Source organism: Eriocheir sinensis, chromosome 43 (assembly GCF_024679095.1).
Source record: "Eriocheir sinensis breed Jianghai 21 chromosome 43, ASM2467909v1, whole genome shotgun sequence".
NCBI classification, from domain to species: Eukaryota; Metazoa; Arthropoda; class Malacostraca; order Decapoda; family Varunidae; genus Eriocheir; species Eriocheir sinensis.
The window spans coordinates 11,531,730-11,556,463 of record NC_066551.1 but is presented as its reverse complement, the minus strand read 5'-3'; the positions used below and the strand labels follow the sequence as shown (position 1 = coordinate 11,556,463).

The 24,734-nt window shown below is 44.6% G+C and overlaps 1 protein-coding gene across 1 annotated transcript; it reads left to right on the top strand.

Moving 5' to 3' along the window:
- The first annotated feature begins 284 nt into the window (after positions 1-284).
- On the top strand, positions 285-24,502 carry LOC127010466 (probable chitinase 2). Its single transcript, XM_050884678.1, has 9 exons — positions 285-444; positions 15,377-15,574; positions 15,896-16,055; positions 16,206-16,302; positions 16,543-16,770; positions 17,799-17,984; positions 18,378-18,601; positions 22,768-22,923; positions 23,307-24,502. Exons 1-9 carry the CDS (start codon positions 357-359, stop codon positions 23,398-23,400), a joined length of 1,431 nt encoding a protein of 476 aa, XP_050740635.1. The 5' UTR covers positions 285-356; the 3' UTR covers positions 23,401-24,502.
- The last annotated feature ends 232 nt before the right edge of the window (positions 24,503-24,734 follow it).

Here is a 24,734-nt window from a genome sequence, read left to right as displayed (position 1 = left end):
ACACACACACACACACACACACACACACACAAGGTCTCCGTGACTCACCGTAGCATCACAGCAGGGGAAGCTACTATTGCCCTATTCAAGGAAATAAGCCAATCTATCAATAGCATATATACTACTTGTTGGTAAATACCTCTGCCTGCTCTTCCTGACATTGATTGGATTCTCTGTGCAAAACTTTCTTAGCCTCTTACTGCAACCAGCCTTCACATTCAGTCTGTGCCTACTTGTACTTCCTTGTGTTCCCCAAAACAATAGCAAGAAGAAGCAGGGCAGTCCTCCATTTAACCTCTGCTGGGGAATAATTGGTAGCTGGCACCCTTTCTCTCTGCGGCAGGAAACGCGAGACGATGCAACCTACACCGAGACGCGCCAGTTTGTCTTGTACCATGTTGGGGTGTGCGGCGCAGCTTATCACACTCCTCGCCTTCGCTATTGGTGAGTCACGCAGTCTGCAGAACAGGACGGCACTCTTCCTACCCTGCCTGTGAGGAGAGTTGGTGCTCGGGCTTACAAACAGCTCCGAGGGAAGGCAGGTTACCTCAGAGACTGGCAGCTATCAGTAACGGGACAGGTGGAATTCACTTTCCATTTTCTTTACTAGCTGCCGTGAGCCCCTGATCCCCCCAGCTCCCCTATACATGTGCCCCTACGAATTTAGAGGGCACGGTTATTTAAGTGATATGCAGATATGCAGGCCAGCTTATCTGAAAAAGGATTTGTGAGGGTCGCGAGAGACAAAGGAGGTTGGAGAACTGCAAAAAAAGTAACGTGTGTTGAGAAACTCGTGTCATGTGTGTGCAAGGAGGCGTGGCGGCGCTGAGATATGATGATAGCAGGCGAGAAGGCAGCGCTTTAGGCGTCTTTATGTGAACATCATGCGTGTAGGCGTTGTGGGTTCCAGGAACTTGCGGAAGGATACGTGGGGGCGCCCCCTGAGACCTCAACGCTGCCCAAGGAAAGCAGCCGTGGCGACCCCGCTCCTCAGCCGCCAACACTGTCACTGACTTCGTAGCCGCTCTCTTTTCCGCCGCGCTGTCAGACACTCACGAAAGGCAACTTATATTTTTCGTTCATGATTCTTTGCACTGTTCTAATGCAAATAATTTGTTCAAAAGTCCCAGCTGAAATTTATAAAAAGACTCAGGAGAGTTCCAGGACGACGTTTTTAGCTCACCTGACAACACGAACACCCACCCAAACTAGATTTACCCCGTACCTCCGTCACCGTTGCGGCCCCGCCCCCAGCCTGCCCACGAAACTATGATAGCACTCCGTGGAGCCTTTGACCTCGGGCTTTCTACGTGTCTACGTCGTTATGACTTTTTAGTCCCTCCCTTGAATCCTCCCCCCTTCTAGGTCCTCCAACTCACGAATGGGACGCTAAAGAGTCACGCGTGTTTACTTGAATGTATTAGAGTCATGCAATCAGTGCTGACAAAGGTATATTTGTTTATTCACAGAGACCCTCTGTCTATGGACTCTGGAAGACAAACCGCCTCTTGCAAACACTTCCATGATGATAAGACACGCCGCGCAAATCTTTTATTATTAGTAACATACTTTTGGTATTAATGTTAGCAAATTCGCTTCCTTCCTGTTCACCGTTTTCCATGACCTCGCAAACTCTCAAAGGCTTCCATGTTTCACCCGTGACTCAGCCGTGTACCCCTGCCGGCGGAGCGTGGCAGGGGAGAAGGTGCAAAGGGGCTCTCGACCCGACCTCTCGTGAGTCAGGAGCTCCTCGTTGAGGCAGGGTGGGTACGGCGGGCAGCAGGGGGAGGAGATCAAGGCCGCGAACAACTCTCACCACCATTGTTGCCGCCACCGCCACCTCACCCCTGCCACCTCCACCTCATCCCCGCCACCTCCACCTCATCCCCGCCACCTCCACCTCATCCCCGCCACCTCCACCTCATCCCCGCCACCTCCACCTCATCCCTGCCACCTCCACCTCACCCCTGCCACCTCCACCTCATCCCCGCCACCTCCACCTCATCCCCGCCACCTCCACCTCATCCCTGCCACCTCCACCTCACCCCCGCCACCATCACCTCACCCCCGCCACCATCACCTCACCCCCGCCACCATCACCTCACCCCCGCCACCATCACCTCACCCCCGCCACCATCACCTCACCCCCGCCACCATCACCTCACCCTCGCCACCATCACCTCACCCCCGCCACCATCACCCCTCACCTCTGCCACCATCACCTCACCCCGCCACCATCACCTCACCCCGCCACCATCACCTCACCCCGCCACCATCACCTCACCCCGCCACCATCACCTCACCCCACCACCATCACCTCACCCCCACCATCACCTCACCCACCACCATCACCCCACCACCACCATCACCTCACCCCCGCCACCATCACCTCACCCCGCCACCATCACCCCGCCACCATCACCCCACCCCGCCACCATCACCTCACCCCCATCACCATCACCCCCACCCCACACCATCACCACCTCACCCCACCACCATCACCTCACCCCCGCCACCATCACCTCACCCTCGCCACCATCACCTCACCCCCGCCACCATCACCTCACCCCCGCCACCATCACCTCACCCCCCACCATCACCTCACCCCTCACCATCACCCCTCACCCCCGCCACCATCACCTCACCCCGCCACCATCACCTCACCCCACCATCACCCCACCCCGCCACCATCACCTCACCCCCCCACCATCACCTCACCCCCTGCCACCATCACCTCACCCCCCCGCCACCATCACCTCACCCCCGCCACCATCCACCATCACCTCACCATCACCCCACCACCATCACCTCACCCCGCCACCATCACCTCACCCCGCCACCATCACCTCACCCCGCCACCATCACCTCACCCCCCGCCACCATCACCTCACCCCCACCACCATCACCTCACCCCTCACCACCATCACCTCACCCCCGCCACCATCACCTCACCCCCGCCACCATCACCTCACCCCCGCCCCCAACACCACACCCCCCCCACCATCACCTCACCCCACCACCATCACCTCACCCCCACCACCATCACCTCACCCCACCACCATCACCTCACCCCACCACCACCATCACCTCACCCCCGCCACCATCACCTTACCCTCGCCACCATCACCTCACCCCCGCCACCATCACCTCACCCCCAAAACCTTACCTTCACCACTGTCACTTCCTCCATACCTTCCATTCACCCATGACGGCTATGTGTGTTATTGTTTTTATTTATAGTGGTAATATTGGAGTAGTAGTAGTAGTAGTAGTAGTAGTAAGAGGAGGAAGTGTGATTATAAATTTTATCTTTAAATTCCAAGACGTCAGGTTCTTTTGAGACGTGATTAGTCTTGAACTTTTACAGAACTAAATGGCGTCACGTCGGGCACCTTTGTATAAAAAATAAGGCTGAGAAAAAAACTGGCGTCGTTCGGTCGAGTGTCCTTTGATGGCTCAACAATACACACACACACACACACACACACACACACACACACACACACACACACACACACACACGTAATCTCGCTAAGCTCCCCGTCATTTATCACACGCTTTTACAGACGAAAATCTTATCATAAGCATTTTCTTCAACAACTTAAAAGCGTAAATGTGAAGCTGAGCGATGTAGACTTTCACAAATTATACGTCGCATTAATTACGTTATGAACACGGCTCCTACGCTTCCTAAAACATTTGTAGGAGGGGAGGGGCGATAAGCGGCCCGGTGAATGTCTAGGATTGTTGCTGGAAATACCCGTGGCTGAGGATAGAGGAGGAGGAAGAGGTCTGGAAGATGGAGTCCTTGCTTCCATCCTGTCTTGGAGGCCGCCAGGTCTTCCGCCATCTTGCCAGCCTCGCCCAGGAAATGTCACCGGGAATAGCCTAGGTAGTATATTACGAAATGACCTTAAGGATTAGTAAGCAGCATCGAGCATGATTATTTTTTTCTTCTTCATTATCCGTTTATTAGTAAGCAACACCGAACAAGACCTTTTTTTTTCATCCTCATTACTAAGGTTTTTATTCAAGTCATCGTTGTTGACCTCGTTAGCCAATAATGCGCAATACCTCTTTTAGCATACAGATGATACGTAGAATATACAAACGACAACTAGCAAGACACACAAGAAACACTCGAAAAAATACGCATAATCTACACACGACACATAATAAGATATATAAGTAACACTCGAAAAACTACACATAATATACTCACGACTCGTAACAAGATATTCAAGAAATACACCGCAAAAATACACGTAACATACACACGACACAAGAAGCACTCGAAAAACTACACACAGTATACACACAACTCGTAACAAGATATACAAGAAATACACCGAAAAAATACACGTAACATACACACGAGACAAGAAGCCCTCGAAAAACTACACAATATATACGCACGACACAGCAAGACATACAAAAAAAACCCATCGAAGCATAGCAAGTAATCCGAACAGATACAAACAGACGACAAACAGCTTATACTGATGAAAGCGAGACATACAAGCTACATGCCGTAAAACACACACACCCGCACCACCTAACGACACATGCAAGAAACGCAAAACAAACACGAAAGCGACAATTATCGGCACACGCGTGAGGGGCCTGCGCGGGGGAGGAGGGGCACCTGCATTTACCTGGAACACGTCAACTCCAGTCCCGTTACCTCCAGCGCCAAGAACTTTCTCTGAGCAAGACGACCCCGCTACAGTGAACGCCGCCTTTGTTAACGGAATCCTTAAAGAAGTTTCTCTCATTTTCTCGCCCTTCACGAGGTGGGAGAGAGAGAGAGAGAGAGAGAGAGAGAGAGAGAGAGAGAGAGAGAGAGAGAGATTCTTCTTCTTCAAACTCTCATAATCTGCAGAACCTCAATTATCCACTTTTAAACTAACAGGCACAATAAAAGAGAGAGAGAGAGGGGTGATGTGTGTGTATGTGTGTGTGTGTGTGTGTGTGTGTGTGTGTGTGTGTGTGTGTGTGTGCGCGCGCAGGCTCTCTCTCTCTCTCTCTCTCTCTCTCTCTCTCTCTCTCTCTCTCTCTCTCTCTCTCTCTCTCTCTCTCTCTCTCTCTCCTTATTCTTATTCTACTACTACTACTACTACTACACCTAACCTGCCCTACAACATAGTCAGATTCAAACCTAAGCCATAGGATCAGAGAGGTCTACCAACCTCCAGCTTGGGCTGCAAGACTTGGGACACAGAGGCGAAGGCGAAGTGTCTTGTCATATGCCAAGGACACAGCTTCCGGAAGGCTCGAGCCCCGCCTTTCAGCCGAGTGTCCTGAAGTAAAGTACTGAAACTACGGAGATGTTACATGCGTGGGATTCGAGCCAACGCTCGTTATAAATCTTAAGATTTTTAAACAAACTTCCTTATCAAGACTTAGTTCCTATAAAAATGCTTCGTACTGATAAAGTTGATAAAAAAATATGTTTATGCGTCACGGAACATTCATGTATCCTATATCAATCACTCTTTATTTCACCCGCTTATCAACACACCAGAGATAACGGGGCGTGATCAGCTAAACACCCCTGCCAGGAGTTGTGAAAGGTGTGTGTGTGTGTGTGTGTGTGTGTGTGTGTGTGTGTGTGTGTGTGTGTGTGTGTGTGTGTGTGTGTTGCAGAGACGGGGCAGCGTGAGGCCGCCTTGGGTGAGTTTGCGTCATCGCTCGTGGCGTCCCTCGGGGCTGAGGGGCAGACTGGTACACGGGCTCCGGGCATCCTGTAGCGCACGGTGCTTCAGTACAAGGCAGTGACATTAAACACGTTGTAAACACTTAATTCACTTGTAAAATATTATTGCATAACTTATTCTGACTCAGGGAATGTCACGCGGAGATGGTATTTATTGTAATAGTGTTACAATGTTACAAACAGACATATATGTCCAATCCTATTGTAATAGAGAAGCTAAACCTGTTGCAACACAATGCAAACAATGTAGTGGTGCTTTTTTTTCAATCGTGGCAAGGTGGTCGTCTTCTCAAGGCAATCAATTAACTCGTAACAAACACTTTAATTTACGTTTTCCAATATATATATATATATATATATATATATATATATATATATATATATATATATATATATATATATATATATATATATATATATATATATATATATATATATATATATATATATATATATATATATATATATATATATATATATATATATATATATATATATATATATATATATATATATATATATATATATATATATATATATATATATATATATATATATATATATATATATATATATAAACCTAATGTTTTTTCTTCTCCATAAACGTTGCCAATAATTTCGCTGTTTGCTCCGTTCATGACTTTGTAGATATAGATTCACAAGACTGAAAAAAAAGTCTTTGAACTCCCATGAATCAAACCTTACGTCGCTTATTTTTTATTCAAGACGGCGGACGGGGACGAACCAACACTAGAAAGGAAATGAACTAAAAGTTGCGTAATTCTATACGGTTCGTTAAGGTTGTCCCCGATACGCGACCGGATCGCCTTATTCTGGGGGGGGGGGGGAGGGAGACCATACTTCCTCTCATTCTGGTGATAGACCACACACACACACACACACACACACACACACACACACACACACACATACACATACACACACACACACAAACACACACACACACACACCATCACCTGCCTCCTTGTAGACACGTTCCGAAAGGCAGGTGTTATGGCGAAATAGCCTCCACGCCTTTCCCACGCGTCTTCTCTCTCACGCCCCTAGTTAGCCCCTAAGTGTTATTATCATCGTTATTAGTGGTGTTGGCAGTACTTGATGCAGTTGTGACCTTATACTATTAGGGATGGTGGGAATATAGTAGTAGTAGTAATAGTAGTAGAACAAAAAGAAAAAGTAGTAGTAGTAGTAGTAGTAGTAGTAGTAGTAGTAGTAGAACAAAAAGGAAAAGTAGTAATACAGTAGTAGTAGTAGTAGTAGTAGTAGTAGTAGTAGTAGTAGAACAAAAAGAAAAGTAGTAGTAATAGTAACAGTCGCTGTTGCTGCTGCTGTTGTTGTTGTTTAAAACCGCCACCGATCTGGAGTTAACGGGAGGAGGTGACCCAAAGTAAAGGCCATTCAGTCACACGAGGAAGCAGGCCAAATAATTGACATTATGACTTGTATATTGTATGTTCGGTATACATGTAGTGAGCAGTGCCTTTACAGACCAATTATAAAGAAGAAGAATAACGTAATTATTATTGTTAATATAAGAGAGGGGGGGGGGGGAGTGCGGACACTACGCTGCCTGTTCAGCGGCCCCCAAACACCTGAGACGCCGAGAAAGAGAAAATGAAAGTGAATGCGCTGAGCGAAAAGGAGAAAGAGGGTGAGGGGGATTGGGGTGAAGCAAAAAAATTAAGAAACGGAGCGAAGGACTTGCCTTGTCACCCACCAGGGAAGGGAGGGACTCCCAGGAAGACAAGGTTTACAGCTATGACTGTGAATCCGAATCCACGCTCCAGAACTAGATGGCCGTTGGCTAGCAAGCTCATGCGCCCATTGACAGTTCTCATATTTCATACTGCTAGGTGTCTTGTCTCCCTCTTCACTCGACAGCCCACTGGAGGAGCCGATTTAGTCGCCGACGGTCCTACCATGCAACAGGCCGCCCTTGATTACATGGTATGCCAGTAGTGGTTCAAAACACTAGCTAGACAAAAGGCTGGCTAGTGCGTGTGTGGTTAGTGTGATAAAAAGCAGTTTATTTAAAGATCAATATTTACTATAAATACAGATCATCCCCGAGGACCTTGGGGGCGTGCGTCGCTTTGGCCTTCAACAACTTGCAGAGGAAGGGAGCTTCACGAGGAAATAATAGTTCATGATTTTTATTTCGTGCTTCGTTTTGAGAGTGCTTGATACATCTTTAATTTTTGTCCCAGGGTGCCAACCTCTTCTGACAACAGAGATCGCATGAAGGATTTTATGAAAGTAGATCACACCTTGTAGTAATAGCAGTAGTAGTAGTAGTAGTAGTAGTAGTAGTTGTAGTAGCAGTTGGGATGTTGGTTGTAGTTATGGACCATTATGAAGCCGTATCTACGTATCTACATCTGTATATTCCGTTATCTCACACCCCGTGCTGCTTTGACCTTTAGGAAAACAAAGGCAAAAAAAGAACCAGGAAAAGAAAAAAATAACACTCACAATCGCGCGTACACACACATCTTTATTGTTGTCACACGGCGTCGCCAGCCCTCATTTCCACTCCTCCCGCTGCCTCAAGGTCACGTGACGAGGAAACAGTGGCAGCTTTTAATAGTGTTTCCTTTCGTGTAAATTATGGCCTGGAATTATTCGGAGGCTGGAGATCAAAAGGCCAAGGTGAACGAGTGAGCTGGAGGGTGACACATCCTCTTTCCGTACCTATTTGAAAAGTACTGAGTGGAAGTTTAATATCTCAGGAGCAGTACTTGGGTTCCCCTTAAGATATGTATAGGTTGATGCTTCTGTTCATAGGTATGCCCCGTCGTTACTGAGAAAAGTACTCGTGACTGAAAATGTTTTGTAATTTGAACTTTCCCTTTAACACTTCTAAAGGTTGGTGTTTCTGCTTATTGGCAATGGTTGATAAGGCGGCAAGGTCTATTCGTGTAATACTGCTGCCCTTGGTGGTGATCTGGGCGTGGGCGTGGATGTTATTTTGCAAGAGGCGTGTGGGTGTCTGACTCGTGGCCTTGGCGTGGCTGAGAGGATAGAAAGAGAAAAGGGGAAGAAAGAGAAGCCCTTTAAGAGTCCGTATTCTCTGAGACTTTCGGTTCTCGCAACAACTCTTTCCAGAGGCCACAAAGGAAGTGAGTCGGGTTCTCATGAGTGTTTTTCGTGTTCATGGGGGAGAGGCTTTGTCAGACTATCACTAGACTCATAAAACTACTCCCAACCTTTGTCAGACTATCACTAGACTCATAAAACTACTCCCAACCTTTGTCAGACTATCACTAGACTCACAAAACTAATCCCAACCTTTGTCAGACTATCACTAGACTCACAAAACTACTCCCAACCTTTGTCAGACTATCACTAGACTCACAAAACTACTCCCAACCTTTGTCAGACTATCACTAGACTCATAAAACTAATCCCAACCTTTGTCAGACTATCACTAGACTCACAAAACTAATCCCAACCTTTGTCAGACTATCACTAGACTCACAAAACTAATCCCAACCTTTGTCAGACTACCACTAGACTCACAAAACTAATCCCAACCTTTGTCAGACTATCACTAGACTCATAAAACTACTCCCAACCTTTGTCAGACTATCACTAGACTCATAAAACTAATCCCAACCTCAACGAAAGTCTTACCAAATGTGTGTGTATGTGAGCCCCGAAAGGTTTGAGAATACCAGCCCCGATGCCGTGGTGGTGGTGCTCGCCGCTGCCTGGCCGCGGCGAGCAGTGTACACAGGTGGACACGCCCGCACCCGGCCTCCCATGAGCGGTGGAGGGCGAAGGTCAGCTAGTTATTAGTTAATGTTAAAAATATATTCTTGAGAATGATTTGGGGGGAGATAAATGAAGGGAATCATGTAAAGTTTTAAGCTTCATATATGTACTGAGTATCACTGTTCTGAAATATTATACGCATCATGCCCGGCCATTTTATATTTGGAACGAGTTCGATATGAGTTGCTCAGTAGATGGCGCGGCAGCCGTGTCTCAGCGAAAAACTTGATTCTTCTTACTACGGCAATGACGCGGATAGTTTAAGTTGCATCTCCGCCCGAGGCAGCGACCCAACGAGAAAAACGGAAGGGACAGAAGTCTGAAGCAACAGTCATGGCATGGAAAGGGAAACTCCCGTATCAAAACCCTCTCACCGTCCACAAACTGATCAAAACTGGCTCCAGACTTTCATCTTCGCTCGGGGAATCGAACAGAATACAAAGAGAATGGGATGATAAACCTTTTTTCCTTCTTTTTTATCTAGCGAGTTGCAGCAAAAACTTGTCCGGCCATTGGAGGAGCCATCCCCCCCACCCCCACCCCCCACCCCACCCCGCTATCAAAGGAGGGAGGGCAATATAAAAAAGAACACCCTAATGCTAAAGGGAGCACTCGAGCGTGTTTCATTACCTCCGCCATCATTGTAGCCGGGAATAGAAACTGGAAGAGCAAGGACGAGATGGGGTGCAAACATATGAGGAAGGAAACAGGCAAGTGTGGCAACGATTCTTACGTACACCCAGACTGCACACCGACCCCCGCCGACACCCCGACACCCGCCGACACCCGCCAGCACCTCAACCCCCGCCGACACCCCATCCCCCGCCAACACCCCAATGTTCACCCTTCACCTCCTCTTCCCCGCCCTGAACCTTCAAATCACCTTCAAATCTTCCCCATGCATCCCCTCACCCCTCCAACCTGCATCTTCAACACCACCACCAACACCAGGATCCGATTAAAGAGCTCAACGCCACTAGATTAAGAAAAAATAAGCACATAGTAAATAAGTAATGCAGTAAATGAGACTTGTCGCGAAGAACCAGGACAATCTTAGGAGGCAAAGAGAGAGAGAGAGACCCAACCTCTTAGTTAAAATGTCGAAGGTGAGAGTTGAGCAGGTTAATGGTTCACTGGGCCAGGTGGGTGTCCAGGTATACACGCCTAAGAAGGGTATGTGGCAAGAGAGGAGGGAAGGAGGCGGATGCAAGGATTTGAGGAAGACCGGAATGGATGGATGTACAGGTGGATGCAAGTAAATAGGAGAAAGAGAAGGGCTTGTGGGAAAAAAAGAGGAAACTGGAGTGTGTGTGTGTGTGTGTGTGTGTGTGTGTGTGTGTGTGTGTGTGTGTGTGTGTGTGTGTGTGTGTGTGTGTGTGTGTGTACCTTCATGAGCCTCGTGTTGTGGCCTCATTAGCTCATTGCCACTTAAGTTGAAGTGGAAAGAGGAAACAGGGTGTGGCTGAGAGAGAGAGAGAGAGAGAGAGAGAGAGAGAGAGAGAGAGAGAGAGAGAGAGAGAGAGAGAGAGAGAGAGAGAGAGAGAGAGAGAGAGAGAGAGAGAGAGAGAGAGAGAGAGAGGCACAGACAGACAGAAAATTAAACACAAGTTCGTAATTTAACAAAACTCCACTTCAGTCGACATCTGAGATTTTATTACGGAACTTAGATTTCCCAAGCTGACCTTGCCATCTGACCTCGAATGAAAGAGAGAGAGAGAGAGAGAGAGAGAGAGAACCCGCATCCAGGTTGAGGGTCGGGAGAGAAAAGGAAGTAAGAGACGAAATGAACCGAGGAACAGAAACGGGTAATGAAAAAAAGAGAAAGAGAGAGGAGGGAGCGGTGAGTATGGGGAAAATATGAAGCAAGACGAAAAGGAAGGAGGGTGGAGAGGGGTAGAGATGAGAGGGGGCCGACTATGCATTATTGCGTGGTAGTGTTATAGCGGAAGTTTTTTTTTTCACCCAATGTTTATGGTAAAGAGGAAAAAGCAAGGTCTTGGCATTGATGCAAGATAAGACAGAACTAATAAATCATTCGTGGATACCCGCGGGAGGGAAGAGAAGAGGGGTGAGCGATAACATTTAATTAGTGAGGAGGAGGGAAAGGCAATGTAACGTTAAGGTTTTCTGATGATGTGTTGCTCTATGTAATTGTGGTTTTCTCAGAGTTTTGAGGTTTTAGCACACACACACACACACACACACACACACACACACACACACACACACACACACACACACACACACACACACACACACACACACACACACACACACACACACACACACACACACACACACACACTGGTTTACCCTGGCAGACACCACTTCGCAACTTGCCTGCCTTTCCGTTAAATGTCAAAGAGACACGAATGCAGCCTCTCTATGGAACCACACACACACACACACACACACACACACACACCTCATACAGACTAGTGGAAACTGTTATTTACTTTATTACCATTATTAGATAACTTTAGTCTCTCTATCCTGTCCACGACCTCTATTTTTTTCGTTTTTATCATCCATCTTTTTTTTCATTTTAGCCACATTATCTTTCATCTTTCTTTCTTTCCTTGTTTTTGTCTTTCACGGTTTTTTTTTTTTTTTTTTTTCTTCCTTTGTTCCTTATGGCCTTATCACATCCAGCATGGCCTTGGCGGGGCCTTCCACTGCCTTTTCCGCCTCGCTCATCGGGACACGGAGAGGATGCGGGAGAGGAAGGAGGTTGTCAATTGTACACTTAATTATTTTATCGTGACGGAGATGACAAAGTGTGTGTGTGTGTGTGTGTGTGTGTGTGTGTGTGTTAATACAGCAGTTCAACTTTCCAATTGGACCACGAGTTTCCTTAAGCACCCGTTAGGTATCTTAAGCCAACCTTTTGCTTAACATGAGAAACCTTTTATTTGGGCATTAGGGAAAGTAGGTTGAGGTCTATAGATGGTCGGGGTGTTGGTGGTGATCGTGAAGGCTGTGGTGGTGTTGGTCTGTCTTTCCTGGGTGTTTCTATGTTGGTAATGGTGGTGAAGATCGAAGTGAAATCAGCTTGGGTGTGTCCACTTTTTTTTATCTTTCCACTTTTCCTTTCCGTTCAGGCTCAATAACGCGATAAAGTGAGCGTTATTGAGGGGTTCTAAAACAGCATTTCCTTATAGCGTTAGATTGCGACTTAGCTTGCTCTTGTACGTTCGTTCAGGCGTTTATCTCTCACTCCGGGAAGTTGTCAAGTTCTGGGTCTCGTTCAGAACTAATGAGGCAGTAACGTGGAAGTGGTGGCGGTTGCGGCGGTGGTGGTCGAGTTTGTGGTGGAGACAGTAACAATGGGAGCGGCAGTGATGATGATTGTGGCGTCTGTGGTGGTGACAGTAACAGCCGGAGGAGCAGTGATGATTTTGGTAGTGTTGGAGGTGGTGATGGTAGAGATGGTCCAAGCTGGTGAAGGGCACTCCGTCAAAGCCTGCGAACTTGCGAACTCAAGATTCAATGGCACTATAAGCTGGATTAGGTGTTGGTCACGTTTTCAGCATTAACCACACCGCCTTGAGAGTTACGATATTATCAGCTTTCACCACTTTCTCTAGCCCTCCCTGCCCAGCCAAAATATACGTCTAAGATGACAAAAACCTGACGACTTCACTTCCTCCTCTTTCCCCCTTCCCTTTTCTCCAGGATGTATCTAATGTCATACCCTGGTCCCTTCTTCCCTTCCTCCTGCCTCCCTCTTAGTTTTCTCCTCTCTAGTATGGCTCCATGACATTACCATTCTGATCACTTTCTAGCCACCTTTCTACTCTTCTTTTCTAGCCTGCTCCCTTCGGTTCAGCTTCTTGTTCGAGTCTTGATGAATGTGTTGAAGCGGCTCACTTCCTTCAGGCGCCGCCAACCTATACTCACATTCTCGACTCCTTGATCTTTACCTCTGCCAGAACCGGTTTCCCTTACCAATTGTAAAAAAATACTGAAACTGGTTTGACATTTTCAGGCTCAGGCAGAAAACTGAACTACTATATCTTTTTTGGAGGCAGCTTAGAGTGCAAAGATCGCTCGGGTCACTGAAAAATATTAAAATTCTGAGCACTGTAGTTTTAAATATTCCACTCTGGTGATGATTTCATGAGACTCGACGGCCTAGTCAGTATTGGGAGATCGGCTTCACAACATCTCGTTGATTGGCCTTGCGATTCCTCCTGCCATCGATGCATCGTTGCAGCACGAAATGGAAAATAATTACGGTTCGTCAAGTTGTTCTGGCGCGAGTCGGCGCCGCGCACGCGAGTCTGCATCGGCTGTTTCCTGACGCCTCTGTGTCCCCGCCGCTGCTGACGGAAGCTTCTAATTATTTGCCTCCTCGACATTATGCGAAATGAACGTGACATTAATATTATATATTCAACTATATTGAGGCCAAGCATTTCATTAACAGTTAACTTTTTTGTCAAATTATCAAACGTAACGTGACGTGCGTGTTGACCATTGTGTGTGTGTGTGTGTGTGTGTGTGTGTGTGTGTGTGTGTGTAATGAATAATACTAATAATAATAAACGGTTTATTGCATGAAGTACCAGGCAGCCCTAGAGCTGAAAATATACATCAATGGAAGATGAAATGAAATGAATGAGACAAATGAATAAGGTAGTATGATTGAAAATAAAAAGGAAAATAGAAATAACAATAATAGCATTAATCATAGTAAAGATAATAATAATAATCATGATAATAATAATGATAATAATAATAGTAATCTTAATCATAATAATATTCATAATAATAATAATAATAATAATAATAATAATAATAATAATAATAATAATAATAATAATAATAATAATAATAATAATAATAACAATAAGTACTAATGAAAAATATTTACGAAACATACAAATAGTGCTGCTCTTAATTTGCATTGTTGATATATTTGACCATCATGGGCACGGCGCTGTTCTTATAGCGGTCAGTCCGTGCCCGTATCGGGGCAATAATGTTGTGGTGTCTCACTGAGTGCTTAGGGCGGTTCACTGCGGGTGGGAGGATGTGTCTGTGTCTGGGCTGGTTGAGAAGCTTGGTTGCGAACTGGTGTAGTAGGGTCTCGTGACGGTGTTGTTGGCTGGTGAGATGGAGGGAGTCGAGGGCGTCTTGGTAGCTGGTGTAGTGAGGGCCCAGGATGATTTTGCAGGCTCGCTTCTGGACTCGTTCAAGTTGGCGGCGCTGCGTGATGTGTGTGTGTGTGTGTGTGTGTGTGTGTGTGTGTGTGTGTGTGTGTGTTGACAGTAAACTAATTGTTGTGAAGACACTCGGTGACCTTCACGGAGAGCTCTTAAAAATAAGATAAAAAAACAGCAATTTGCCACAAAGATCATGTTTTTGGTACTGATGTAATTATGAAAAAATGAGGTACGAGAGTGATTATTTTTTTAACTTATTTCGTTCTAATTAAGGACAGCGTTTTTGCATCCTACTACTTATATTTTGTTCACGGTGTTGCCGTACACTTTTCCTTTCTGATAAGTAATAGATAATTCATTTATTTGTATGTTGTATAATTTCTTCAAATAGCATTTACAACTGCAATTTTTGTCCTCTAAATGTAACCACACATTCCATGATTTTTACGTAGTCAACCCCTTACCCCCGCCCTCCTGCACACACACACACACACACACACACACACACACACACACACACACACACACACACACACACACACACACACACACACACAGAAGCCATCATGAAGAATCACCAGGTCCTACGAACATAATGTAGTTGAGAGACCACAACACACCTTTCACTAGACACCCTTAGCTACCTTTCTTGACCTGCGTAACCTGACTGACCCCTCTCCTCTCCTTCATCCCTCAGGCGGGGCGGTGGCCCAGCATGACCAAGAGGTGGTGTGTTACCTCGGGTCCTGGGCGGTGTACAGACCCGGACTCGGCAAATTCAGCATTGAGGACATCGACCCCACGCTGTGCACATCTCTCATCTACGCCTTCGTTGGCATCGACAACACCACCTACACCATGAAGTCCCTCGACCCGCAGTACGACTTCACAAAAAGTAAGAACTTTTGTTGATTCATGTTTCCTTTTTCTATTGCCGAACTGTGGTAGACTGACAAAAGCTTTAAGTTACATATTTCCAGGCAGTTCAAATACATGCTGAATAGGTTTTGTATCATTCTCGTAAACATTATATAGTAAATCATTATTATTATTATTATTATTATTATTATTATTATTATTATTATTATTATTATTATTATTATTATTATTATTATTATTATTATTATTATTATTATTATTATTATTATTATATTGACAACAATAAACTCAAACATGATATCCTTTCCATCTTTATCTTTGGTACAACTTCTGTCAGGGGCCCTTGAGAGGTTCGTGGACAAGAAGAGCCTGAACCCGCGGCTGAAGGTGCTCCTTGCGGTGGGCGGCTGGACGGAGGGGTCCACGAAATACTCGGCCATGGCCGCCTCGCCCGCCACCAGGCAGGCTTTCATCAAGTCCGCGATCAAATTCATCGAGTGAGTCATCGTTGTCTTTATGAAGCTTCAGATTCTGGTTCTTGCGTATTTATTTACAATGAGCGACAGAGGGATTGACAAAAAGATAATCATGCAAGCACATATATGGTTATTGCCGTCATGCTGATAATGGTCATTTTTATTCTTCAGAGATAATGGTTTTGATGGCCTTGACCTGGACTGGGAGTACCCTGCCAACAGGGGAGGGAAGCCTGAGGACAAGGAGAACTTTGTCACACTGGTCAAGGTGCATAGCTCTCATATGTTGCATTTGTCTTTAGAATGTCGCATAATGTTTTAAAGATTATTGTTGGATCTATCCAGAAAAGTTTGAAGTCACTGTGTATTGTATATTTCATCTTAATGATCTGTATCTTCAATACTCACAGTTAAAAAAAAATAACGTGTGGTGATGTATTAGTATATAGTCACTTCTTTTCAAATTAGTAAAACAACTCTGCATAATACGTATTCCTGATCCCCGCAGGAACTTCGCAAAGAATTTTCACCAAGAGGCTGGATGTTGACAGCAGCTCTGGCTGCAGGAAAATCAACCATTGAGACGGCCTATGATATAGATGACCTGGCAGAGGAACTTGACTTCATGCACATCATGGCCTATGACTACCATGGCAAGTGGGACGGCCGCACAGGACACAATGCGCCGCTCTATTCCCGTGACGACGAGCCCGAGGAGGAGAAGTCCCTCAATGTGGTAAGTGGCCACCAGCAAGCCTTTAGTGTGCTGCAGTGCTTTCTTGTGCACGATGACACTGTAGATGTTAAATGCATAAATTAGGACAATATCATCAGGTCATTCTTGCAGCAAACCAGATATACATTTTCCTCACAACTTGCGTATATTGAGGCCTCTTGCCATTACTAAGTGTCAGCCTATAGCGCCAGTAGGCTTTCTTGAGGGGCCTGCATGGTAGTCGGCCCCAGCCCGTCATGGCGCAGGCAAGTGTTTTTATAGTTGTGCCATCTTTTCTTGGCTCATGCTGCCCCCGGAACTCGTTCTTGATTCACTTGGACGGTTTCCTCTAGAGTCCGGGTTGACTGGGTGGTCTTCAGGACAGCATGTGGGTAGTCTTAGGCCACTCGGCGGTGACTGAAAAATCCCAGGTGGTAGCGTGGGGATTCGAATTCGCTTCGTCCATCACGCGGTGAATGTGGAACCCGCACGCTAACCATTCAGCCACCGCAGCCCATATGTAGTATATAAAAGGAGTCATAACCCGTATCTTCAAGAACCCTGAATGAGTAGACTCCTCATGCTTGTAACAGTAATAAATTGCATCTTGTATGCTGTATGTGAGGTACATGTATCATATAAGCACCGTTCATTGTTCAGTGAGATGTAAAGCTAAGTAAAGATTTATGAGGTGAAGGCTGTAATCAGATATTTTGCTGTTGCTGTTTGGTGATTATATTCTCAAACCGTGTAATAGCTTAATGACATTCGACTTGTAACAGTGCTGCATCAAAGCTTTCACATCTGTCAGTGAGTCAGGTCAAGGCTGCTGCATCGTGAGGTACGCATCGTCATACACCTTTTCTCACTATCTTAATCTTCCCATCCTCATCATTAGTAATGTCACTTCCTGTGATACCGACATGAAAGTTGAGGGTAGTAGTTCATACCAGAGAGAAGGAAATTATCTGTGGAAATGAAGCAATGAGTTTTCACACACCATTATTGAGGCCCATCAGATAATGGTTGCCTTTCTCCCCGGTCTACAGGATGCCACCATAAAGCTGTACCTGTCCTCTGGTGCTCCCCCGAACAAGCTGGTGTTGGGTCTTGGCCTGTATGGACGCACCTTCCTCCTCAGAGACCCAGTCAACCCAGGTATCAGTGCCCCCTCGCACTCCACCGCCTTTGCTGGACAATACACCCGAGAGGACGGCTTCCTCGGCTACAACGAGGTAGAGTGGTGGCTCTGAGGGTGTACATGAGGCCCCTGATGAGTTGTGTTTCTGCATGGTGTGTCTATGAACTCCATAATGACATCAGAATAAAATCCCACAGAAATTGTCCACTGATGTTTGAGAGTACATAAAGCATAACATTTTTTTTTAATTCCTGAATTTATTCACGATCGTTCATATTCACTCTGGTATGAGTCAGCATTCATACATTGCTACATATTTGTAGTAATTTTAATGCGAATAGTGTTGTTATTATTTTTTGATGTCATGTATCTTTAAAATTTATTTGAGCTTCAAAAAGATAAGCATGCCTAGTAAATAGTTTCCATATTACTGAAAATTTGTGAAGTGTATAAGGCAGGTATATATCACGTTGTCTCTACTGTACAGATCTGTGAGAAACAAACCACCGAAAAAGGACTCTGGCAAATAGTGTGGCAGAAAGCCCACCAGGTACCGTACATGTTCCGCAACGACATGTGGGTTGGCTACGACGATGATATTTCCCTTAGCCTCAAGGCAGCATATGCCCAGCAGCTCGGCCTTGGCGGAGTTATGATCTGGTCCATCGACACTGACGACTTCACAGGGAGCTGCTCCCAGAATGGCATCAAGTAAGGAAAACGCGACACTCGCTGAACCAAACCACAGCCACTCATGATTGTTTTCCTGTATAGTAAAAAAAAACATTATCTCTCTCTCTCTCTCTCTCTCTCTCTCTCTCTCTCTCTCTCTCTCTCTCTCTCTCTCTCTCTCTCTCTCTCTCTCTCTCTCTCTCTCTCTCTCTCTCTCTCTCTCTCTCTCTCTCTCTCTCTCTCTCTCTCTCTCTCTCTCTCTCTCTCTCTCTCTCTCTCTCTCTCTCTCTCTCTCTCTCTCTCTCTCTCTCTCTCTCTCCTCTCTCTCTCTCTCTCTCTCTCTCTCTCTCTCTCTCTCTCTCTCTCTCTCTCTCTCTCTCTCTCTCGACTCTCTCTCTCTCTCTCTCTCTCTCTCTCTCTCTCTCTCTCTCTCTCTCTCTCTCTCTCTCTCTCTCTCTCTCTCTCTCTCTCTCTCTCTCTCTCTCTCTCTCTCTCTCTCTCTCTCTCTCTCTCTCTCTCTCTCTCTCTCTCTCTCTCTCTCTCTCTCTCTCTCTCTCTCGCTTTGTGTACGCAGTGATGGTATGCCATATAAAATTGATAGATGCATAAAACTGATCTTGGAATGTGGATATCTTATATGTGTATATGTATGAGCAGCCTTTTTCTGTTAATTTATGTCTCCTCATCCTACTCTGATCATCATCATCATCATCATTTCATCGACGCCTGCTCCTAGGAGCTCCCACCAAGGGATGGCCACGGCAGAAGAGCTTCCAACTTTCTCTATCCAGACACTCCCTCTTTGCCTGCTCTAAGTTTCTCAAAGATCTTTCCCCCCTCTCCCTAACGTACTCTTGCACCCTATCCCTCCATTTCACTGGAGGTCGTCCTCTTGCATTCCCTCCCTCTATCTCACTCACATACACCCTTCTGGTTATCTTACTCTCCTCCATTCGCTCCATGTGGCCAAACCACTTTAAAGTCTGTCGCTTCACTTCTTCCACCACTCCACACTTCTCCCCTTCACCCCTGTGACACATTCCAAAACGTTCACACACACTTTCGTTACTCATTCCATCCATTCTACTCACACCACAAGCACTCCTCAAATAACTCATTTCCACTGCCTGCACTCTAGACCTCTGACTTTCATTCCAGGCCCACGTTTCACTTGCATGTGTGAGGGTTGGTACTATTATTGTATTACTCAAATCCCTCTTTACCTCCATGCTCACACTTCTGCCATTCATGATTCGTCCCAAAGACCCTACCACCCTTCTTCCTTGCAATGCCCTTTCTCTTGTCTCTCCCTCCGTACCACCATGCTTACACATAACTGATCCAAGGTTGACCTCCTCCATTTCTTGACCATTCAAAATTATTTTGCATTCTTTTTCACATTCATTCCACTCTATATGGGCATACAAAATCTACAACCTCACTTCTACTGCTCTTACAAACCATCACTTTACTTTTGTTGACATTTACTTTCAGCTTTCTCCTATTACAGACACTATCAAAAACACTGACCAAATTTTGTAGGTCACTTTCATTTTCTGCAATGACCACTGTGTCATCAGCAAACAGTATCGAATTCAGTACCCACTTCCTTCCCTCATCGAACATTCTAACTCCAACTTCCCCAACTTTGCGCTTCATTTCTCTCATGACACCATCCATATAAATATTGAATAACCATGGTGACATGACACACCCCTGCCTTAAGCTCACTTTTATCTCAAAATGTTCACTTGTTTCTCCAGTAATTTTGACACATGCAGATGCATCCTCATAGAAAGACTTTATTGCACTAAGCAGTTTTCCTCCCACACCATAAATCTTTAAAACATCCCACAATGCAATCCAATCGACTCTGTCATAAGCTTTTTCCAAATCCATGAAGGCAGGCCATAGTCTCTCTCCTTTTGTTATTATTTTTCCTACTACCATCCTGAAGGAAAATATCTGATCCACACATCCCCTTCCCTTCCTGAAGCTTCCTTTTTCTTCACTGATTTTCTCTTCTGTAAGTCTTTGCACCCTCTCTATTATGACTTTTCCATATACCTTTCCGGGTATACTCAGGAGACTTATACCTCTATAGCTCCCACATTCCCCTCTCCTGCCCTTCCCCTTGTAAACTGGAACAATGATGGCTTTCGTCCAGTCTGCTGCTCCTTCTCCCCCCCCCCCCCCACACACACACACACACACACGTCCCATGCTACTTCACATATCTTGACCATCCATTTTACAGCTACATCTCCTCCACACTTCAACATTTCTGCTGTGATTTCATCAATTCCTGCTGCCTTTCCATTTTTTAATCTATTTATTATCTGATTTACTTATTCGTATGTTATACTTCTTTCTTTATATACTCCTCCTCTACCTCTACTCAAAGCTGCTGCTGTTTCAGCTGCTGGACGTCCATCCTCAAAATTCATTAAGTTTTTTAAATATTCTCTCCATCTCTCTTTCACAGCTTCCCTGTCTTTCAGCATCTTTTCATTCTCATCCATAACTTCATTTATTTTACTTGAGGAGATATTTTCTGCATTTCTTTCGTTTTTTACTTCTTTCGAATATGATTTCCTGTTCCCTTTATATTTTTCACTTAATCTTTTTCCAAAGTCTTCATCAACTCTCTTCTTACTTTCTTTTATTGCTTGTTTTAATTTCATTTTGCATTCTCTATATTTCTTTTTCCTTTCCCTTTGTACATGCTCAGCCACATTTATTTCTTGAGTTTTTTTAAAAAGTTCCCTTTTCTCTTTTACTATCCTCCTTATCTCTTCTGTCTACCATGAATTTCCTTTTCTTTTTCCATCCCTCACCACTTTCATCCCTAACACTTTTTTTGTTGTAGTTAACCCAGTAGCAGCGGTGGGCCAAATTTGTGGCTTTACCGTGTACCAGCGTCGGGCCAAATTTTTGCCATGATATAAACCCCCCAAAAATAGATAATGCATAAACTGATCACAAATGCGTTGATATGTATTATGAAATAGTTTGAGTGAGTGATGATTTTTTCTCATTTTTCTCGCTTAGAGGGGCCAAAGAAACATTACCCCCGCAGCTACTGGGTTAACACTGCTTCTTTAAATGTTCCAAAACCTTTTTCATTATCTGTACTATCTTTTACACTTCCCCATTTTTCACTTAAGGCCTCTGCCATTTCATGTTTATACTCATCTTTTATTTCTTTTTCCTGTAACTTTTCTATCTTGAATATTTCCTTTTTTACTTCACCTTTCTTTTCAAACACCCACTTTTCTTTCAGCTTTAACTTTGCCAGCACTGCAAGATGGTCAGAGACATCGAACATTCCTCTTACTACCTTCGCGTCACAAATTTCTTTTCTAAGCCTTTCATCTACTGCCACATAATCAATCAATACTTTTTGCTCATTATCTTCTCCCCTCCTCCATGTGTATCGGTGGATATTCTTGTGCTGAAAGAAGGTGTTCGCTAGGAACATTCCCCTGTCAGCACAGACATCCACCAGGCACTCTCCATTTTCCAACCACATCCATCACACATTCATCACCCACTTTAGCATTCATATCTCCCATCATAATAAGGTTCCGTTCTTTCTCAAAACTCTTCAGACATGCATTCACTTCCTCCCCAAAAGCTTCCCTTTCTCTCAGTCCTTTTTTACTTTTCACATTTACTGGTGCATAAATACACACCCATGCATACTTTACTAAACCTACTTTTCCTTTCCCCCACACAATTCTTGATCCCTTCCAACCATAATCAGTCACACCATTCCACACTCTTTCAGACATCACAATAGCACATCCTTCCTTACTCCTGCCTCTATAGTTTTCATCTATCCCCGTCCATACAACCCCCCTAGGCACACCCTCCCACGTACCCTCTCTACCATCACTGACACCAGCTCCTAGAATATGTTTCACTCACTCCCAACACATCCACTCTACCATTTACAAAATGTTCAATCATCACTCTCCTCTTTTCCTCACCACCTAAACCATTCAAATTTATAGACACCAGTCTCATACATTCCTTTCTCTTCTGCCGCCCTCTGGCCATCGCTCCTGCCTCTAAAGACTCGCTAAAAGTATTAGAGACCACCAATGGGTGGCCAGTCCAATGTAGTCTGATGCTGGCCTAAATTAGCAAACAGCTGTTGAGTGACAGGCAGGGTCACAGTAATAGTGCTTTCTGCTCACCAGGTACCCAATGCTGCGGGCCATCAACCAGGCTCTGAGCGCCCACGTCGACAAGCGCCCGACAGACACCACCACGTCCACCATCGATCCGACGAAAGATATTGACCTGGATGTGGACAACGACCTGGATGACTACCGCTACGACGTGGATGAGAGGACGTAAGTGGCAAGGAACAGATAACATATGTTTTTTCTCTTCTATAGCAGTATCCATGTCAAGCATTGCACGGTAAGCTTGTTGTAACTACGTGCTAATAAGTAGAGTACATTATAGTTTAGTAGTTTTTGTTTGATGAATGTTGAGGTAAATATTATTGTGCTAATGCAGCATGACGATGTAATCGATAGTGAGTACGATGTCACCTTTGTGTACTTGATACCTACAGTCTTTGTGCATGATTAGTAGGATATATTTTCCCTATAAGTGTTTTCTTTAACTGTAGAAAATCTTTAAATAATAGATGACTTTGAGTCAATGATCCCAGGTAGTGTGTAGTGGCATGGTAGACAGTGACCTAACCTCCCTCCCCTCCCCTGCCCAGGTCTTCCCCCGGTGGCTCAGCCGCCCCCACCGCCTTCTCTCCGGCCTTCACCATCGCCCTCGGCTTGGCACTCGCGGCTACACTAGCTCGCTAAATAATCTTAAAGTTCTTAAAACTTTTCCTGTAGTTTGATTGTGGGAAAAGAAAAATGTTTATGATTAGATATCCTATATGAAAGGGATTCTCATTATTAGTTGATTTATTAAAACATTTAATTCTTCAGAAAATTCTAGATTGCTTCAAAAACTATTGTTTTGCTATGAGTTGTGTATTATTTTTAACTTAGGGATGATCATTTTCTTTTACTTGATTCTCTTATATAAATTACTACTAAAATTAGCAAGGATGTCTTGCAAAATGCACATAGTTAATTCCAGAGTGAAAATCGTAATATGTTAACTGTGCATTTTGTTTATTAAGTAAGAATATTATTTTAGCACTGATTATCTGGAATCTTGTGTACATAGTCTAATACATATGTACCTTTGTGTGTGGCTGAGGAGCTGCAGAGGTTTGGTGAGCAGTGTGTGTGTGTAGCGGTGTGAGGCAAGGCCCCCTCACCCCACCCCACCCCGCCCTCCAGCTGTGTCTGGCACCCTCTTCCTCCCAGTCTGTAGCATCTTTGCCTTGCTGTGTATATAGAATGACAACATCATGGCGAGCATACTTACACACACACATATATATATATATATATATATATATATATATATATATATATATATATATATATATATATATATATATATATATATATATATGTGTGTATGTGTGTGTCTGTGTGTGTGTGTGTGTGTGTGTGTGTGTGTATGTGTGTGTGTGTGTGTCATGATCAAGATAACTATAATTTTCATGCAAACAAAAAAAAATTATATTGACGCGTAACAAGTACATACATACTAAATCCCTTCTTCAACTTCTAAATGTGACATATCCAAAGTTTTCCTCCCAGGGCCGCACACTGTACACATCGGGCATGTTCTTAATGGATCTCCTCCAGCTTGGTATTGCAGGTTTTTTGCTGCAACAAGTTTTCAAAAATTTAGCACAGCAGGTCTTACATATTTTTTCTATTTATGAAGAACTAGACAGATTTATATTTGCTTATGTTGTGATACTAAAATAGTTAAAGAATTTAAAGCATTTGAAAATATATACTTGGCATTTCAACAATTAATAAAATCACACAAACATATCATAGATCGTCTTAAGAAACCATCCTCTTCTTTTATATGATATTATGTTATGATTAAAGCACCGAAGAAAACCATGATTTGCAGACATTCATAAGGATACAGTTTCATATGTAGGCAGACTAGTGCATTAGAACGGTTAGTAGCACTGTCAGTAGGAGAGCCTGTCTGGTTTTGTAAGCTAAAAGTCTTCTCCATTTAGACACAAAACCCATACCCAGGTTTGGGTTAAACC

Coding starts and splice junctions, on each gene's coding strand:
- LOC127010466 (XM_050884678.1), top strand. CDS start 357: ATGCAACCTACACCGAGACGCGCCAGTTTGTCTTGTACCATGTTGGGG. Junction 445..15,376: donor ACTCCTCGCCTTCGCTATTG/GTGAGTCACGCA, acceptor TTCATCCCTCAG/GCGGGGCGGTGGCCCAGCAT. Junction 16,303..16,542: donor ACTTTGTCACACTGGTCAAG/GTGCATAGCTCT, acceptor TGATCCCCGCAG/GAACTTCGCAAAGAATTTTC.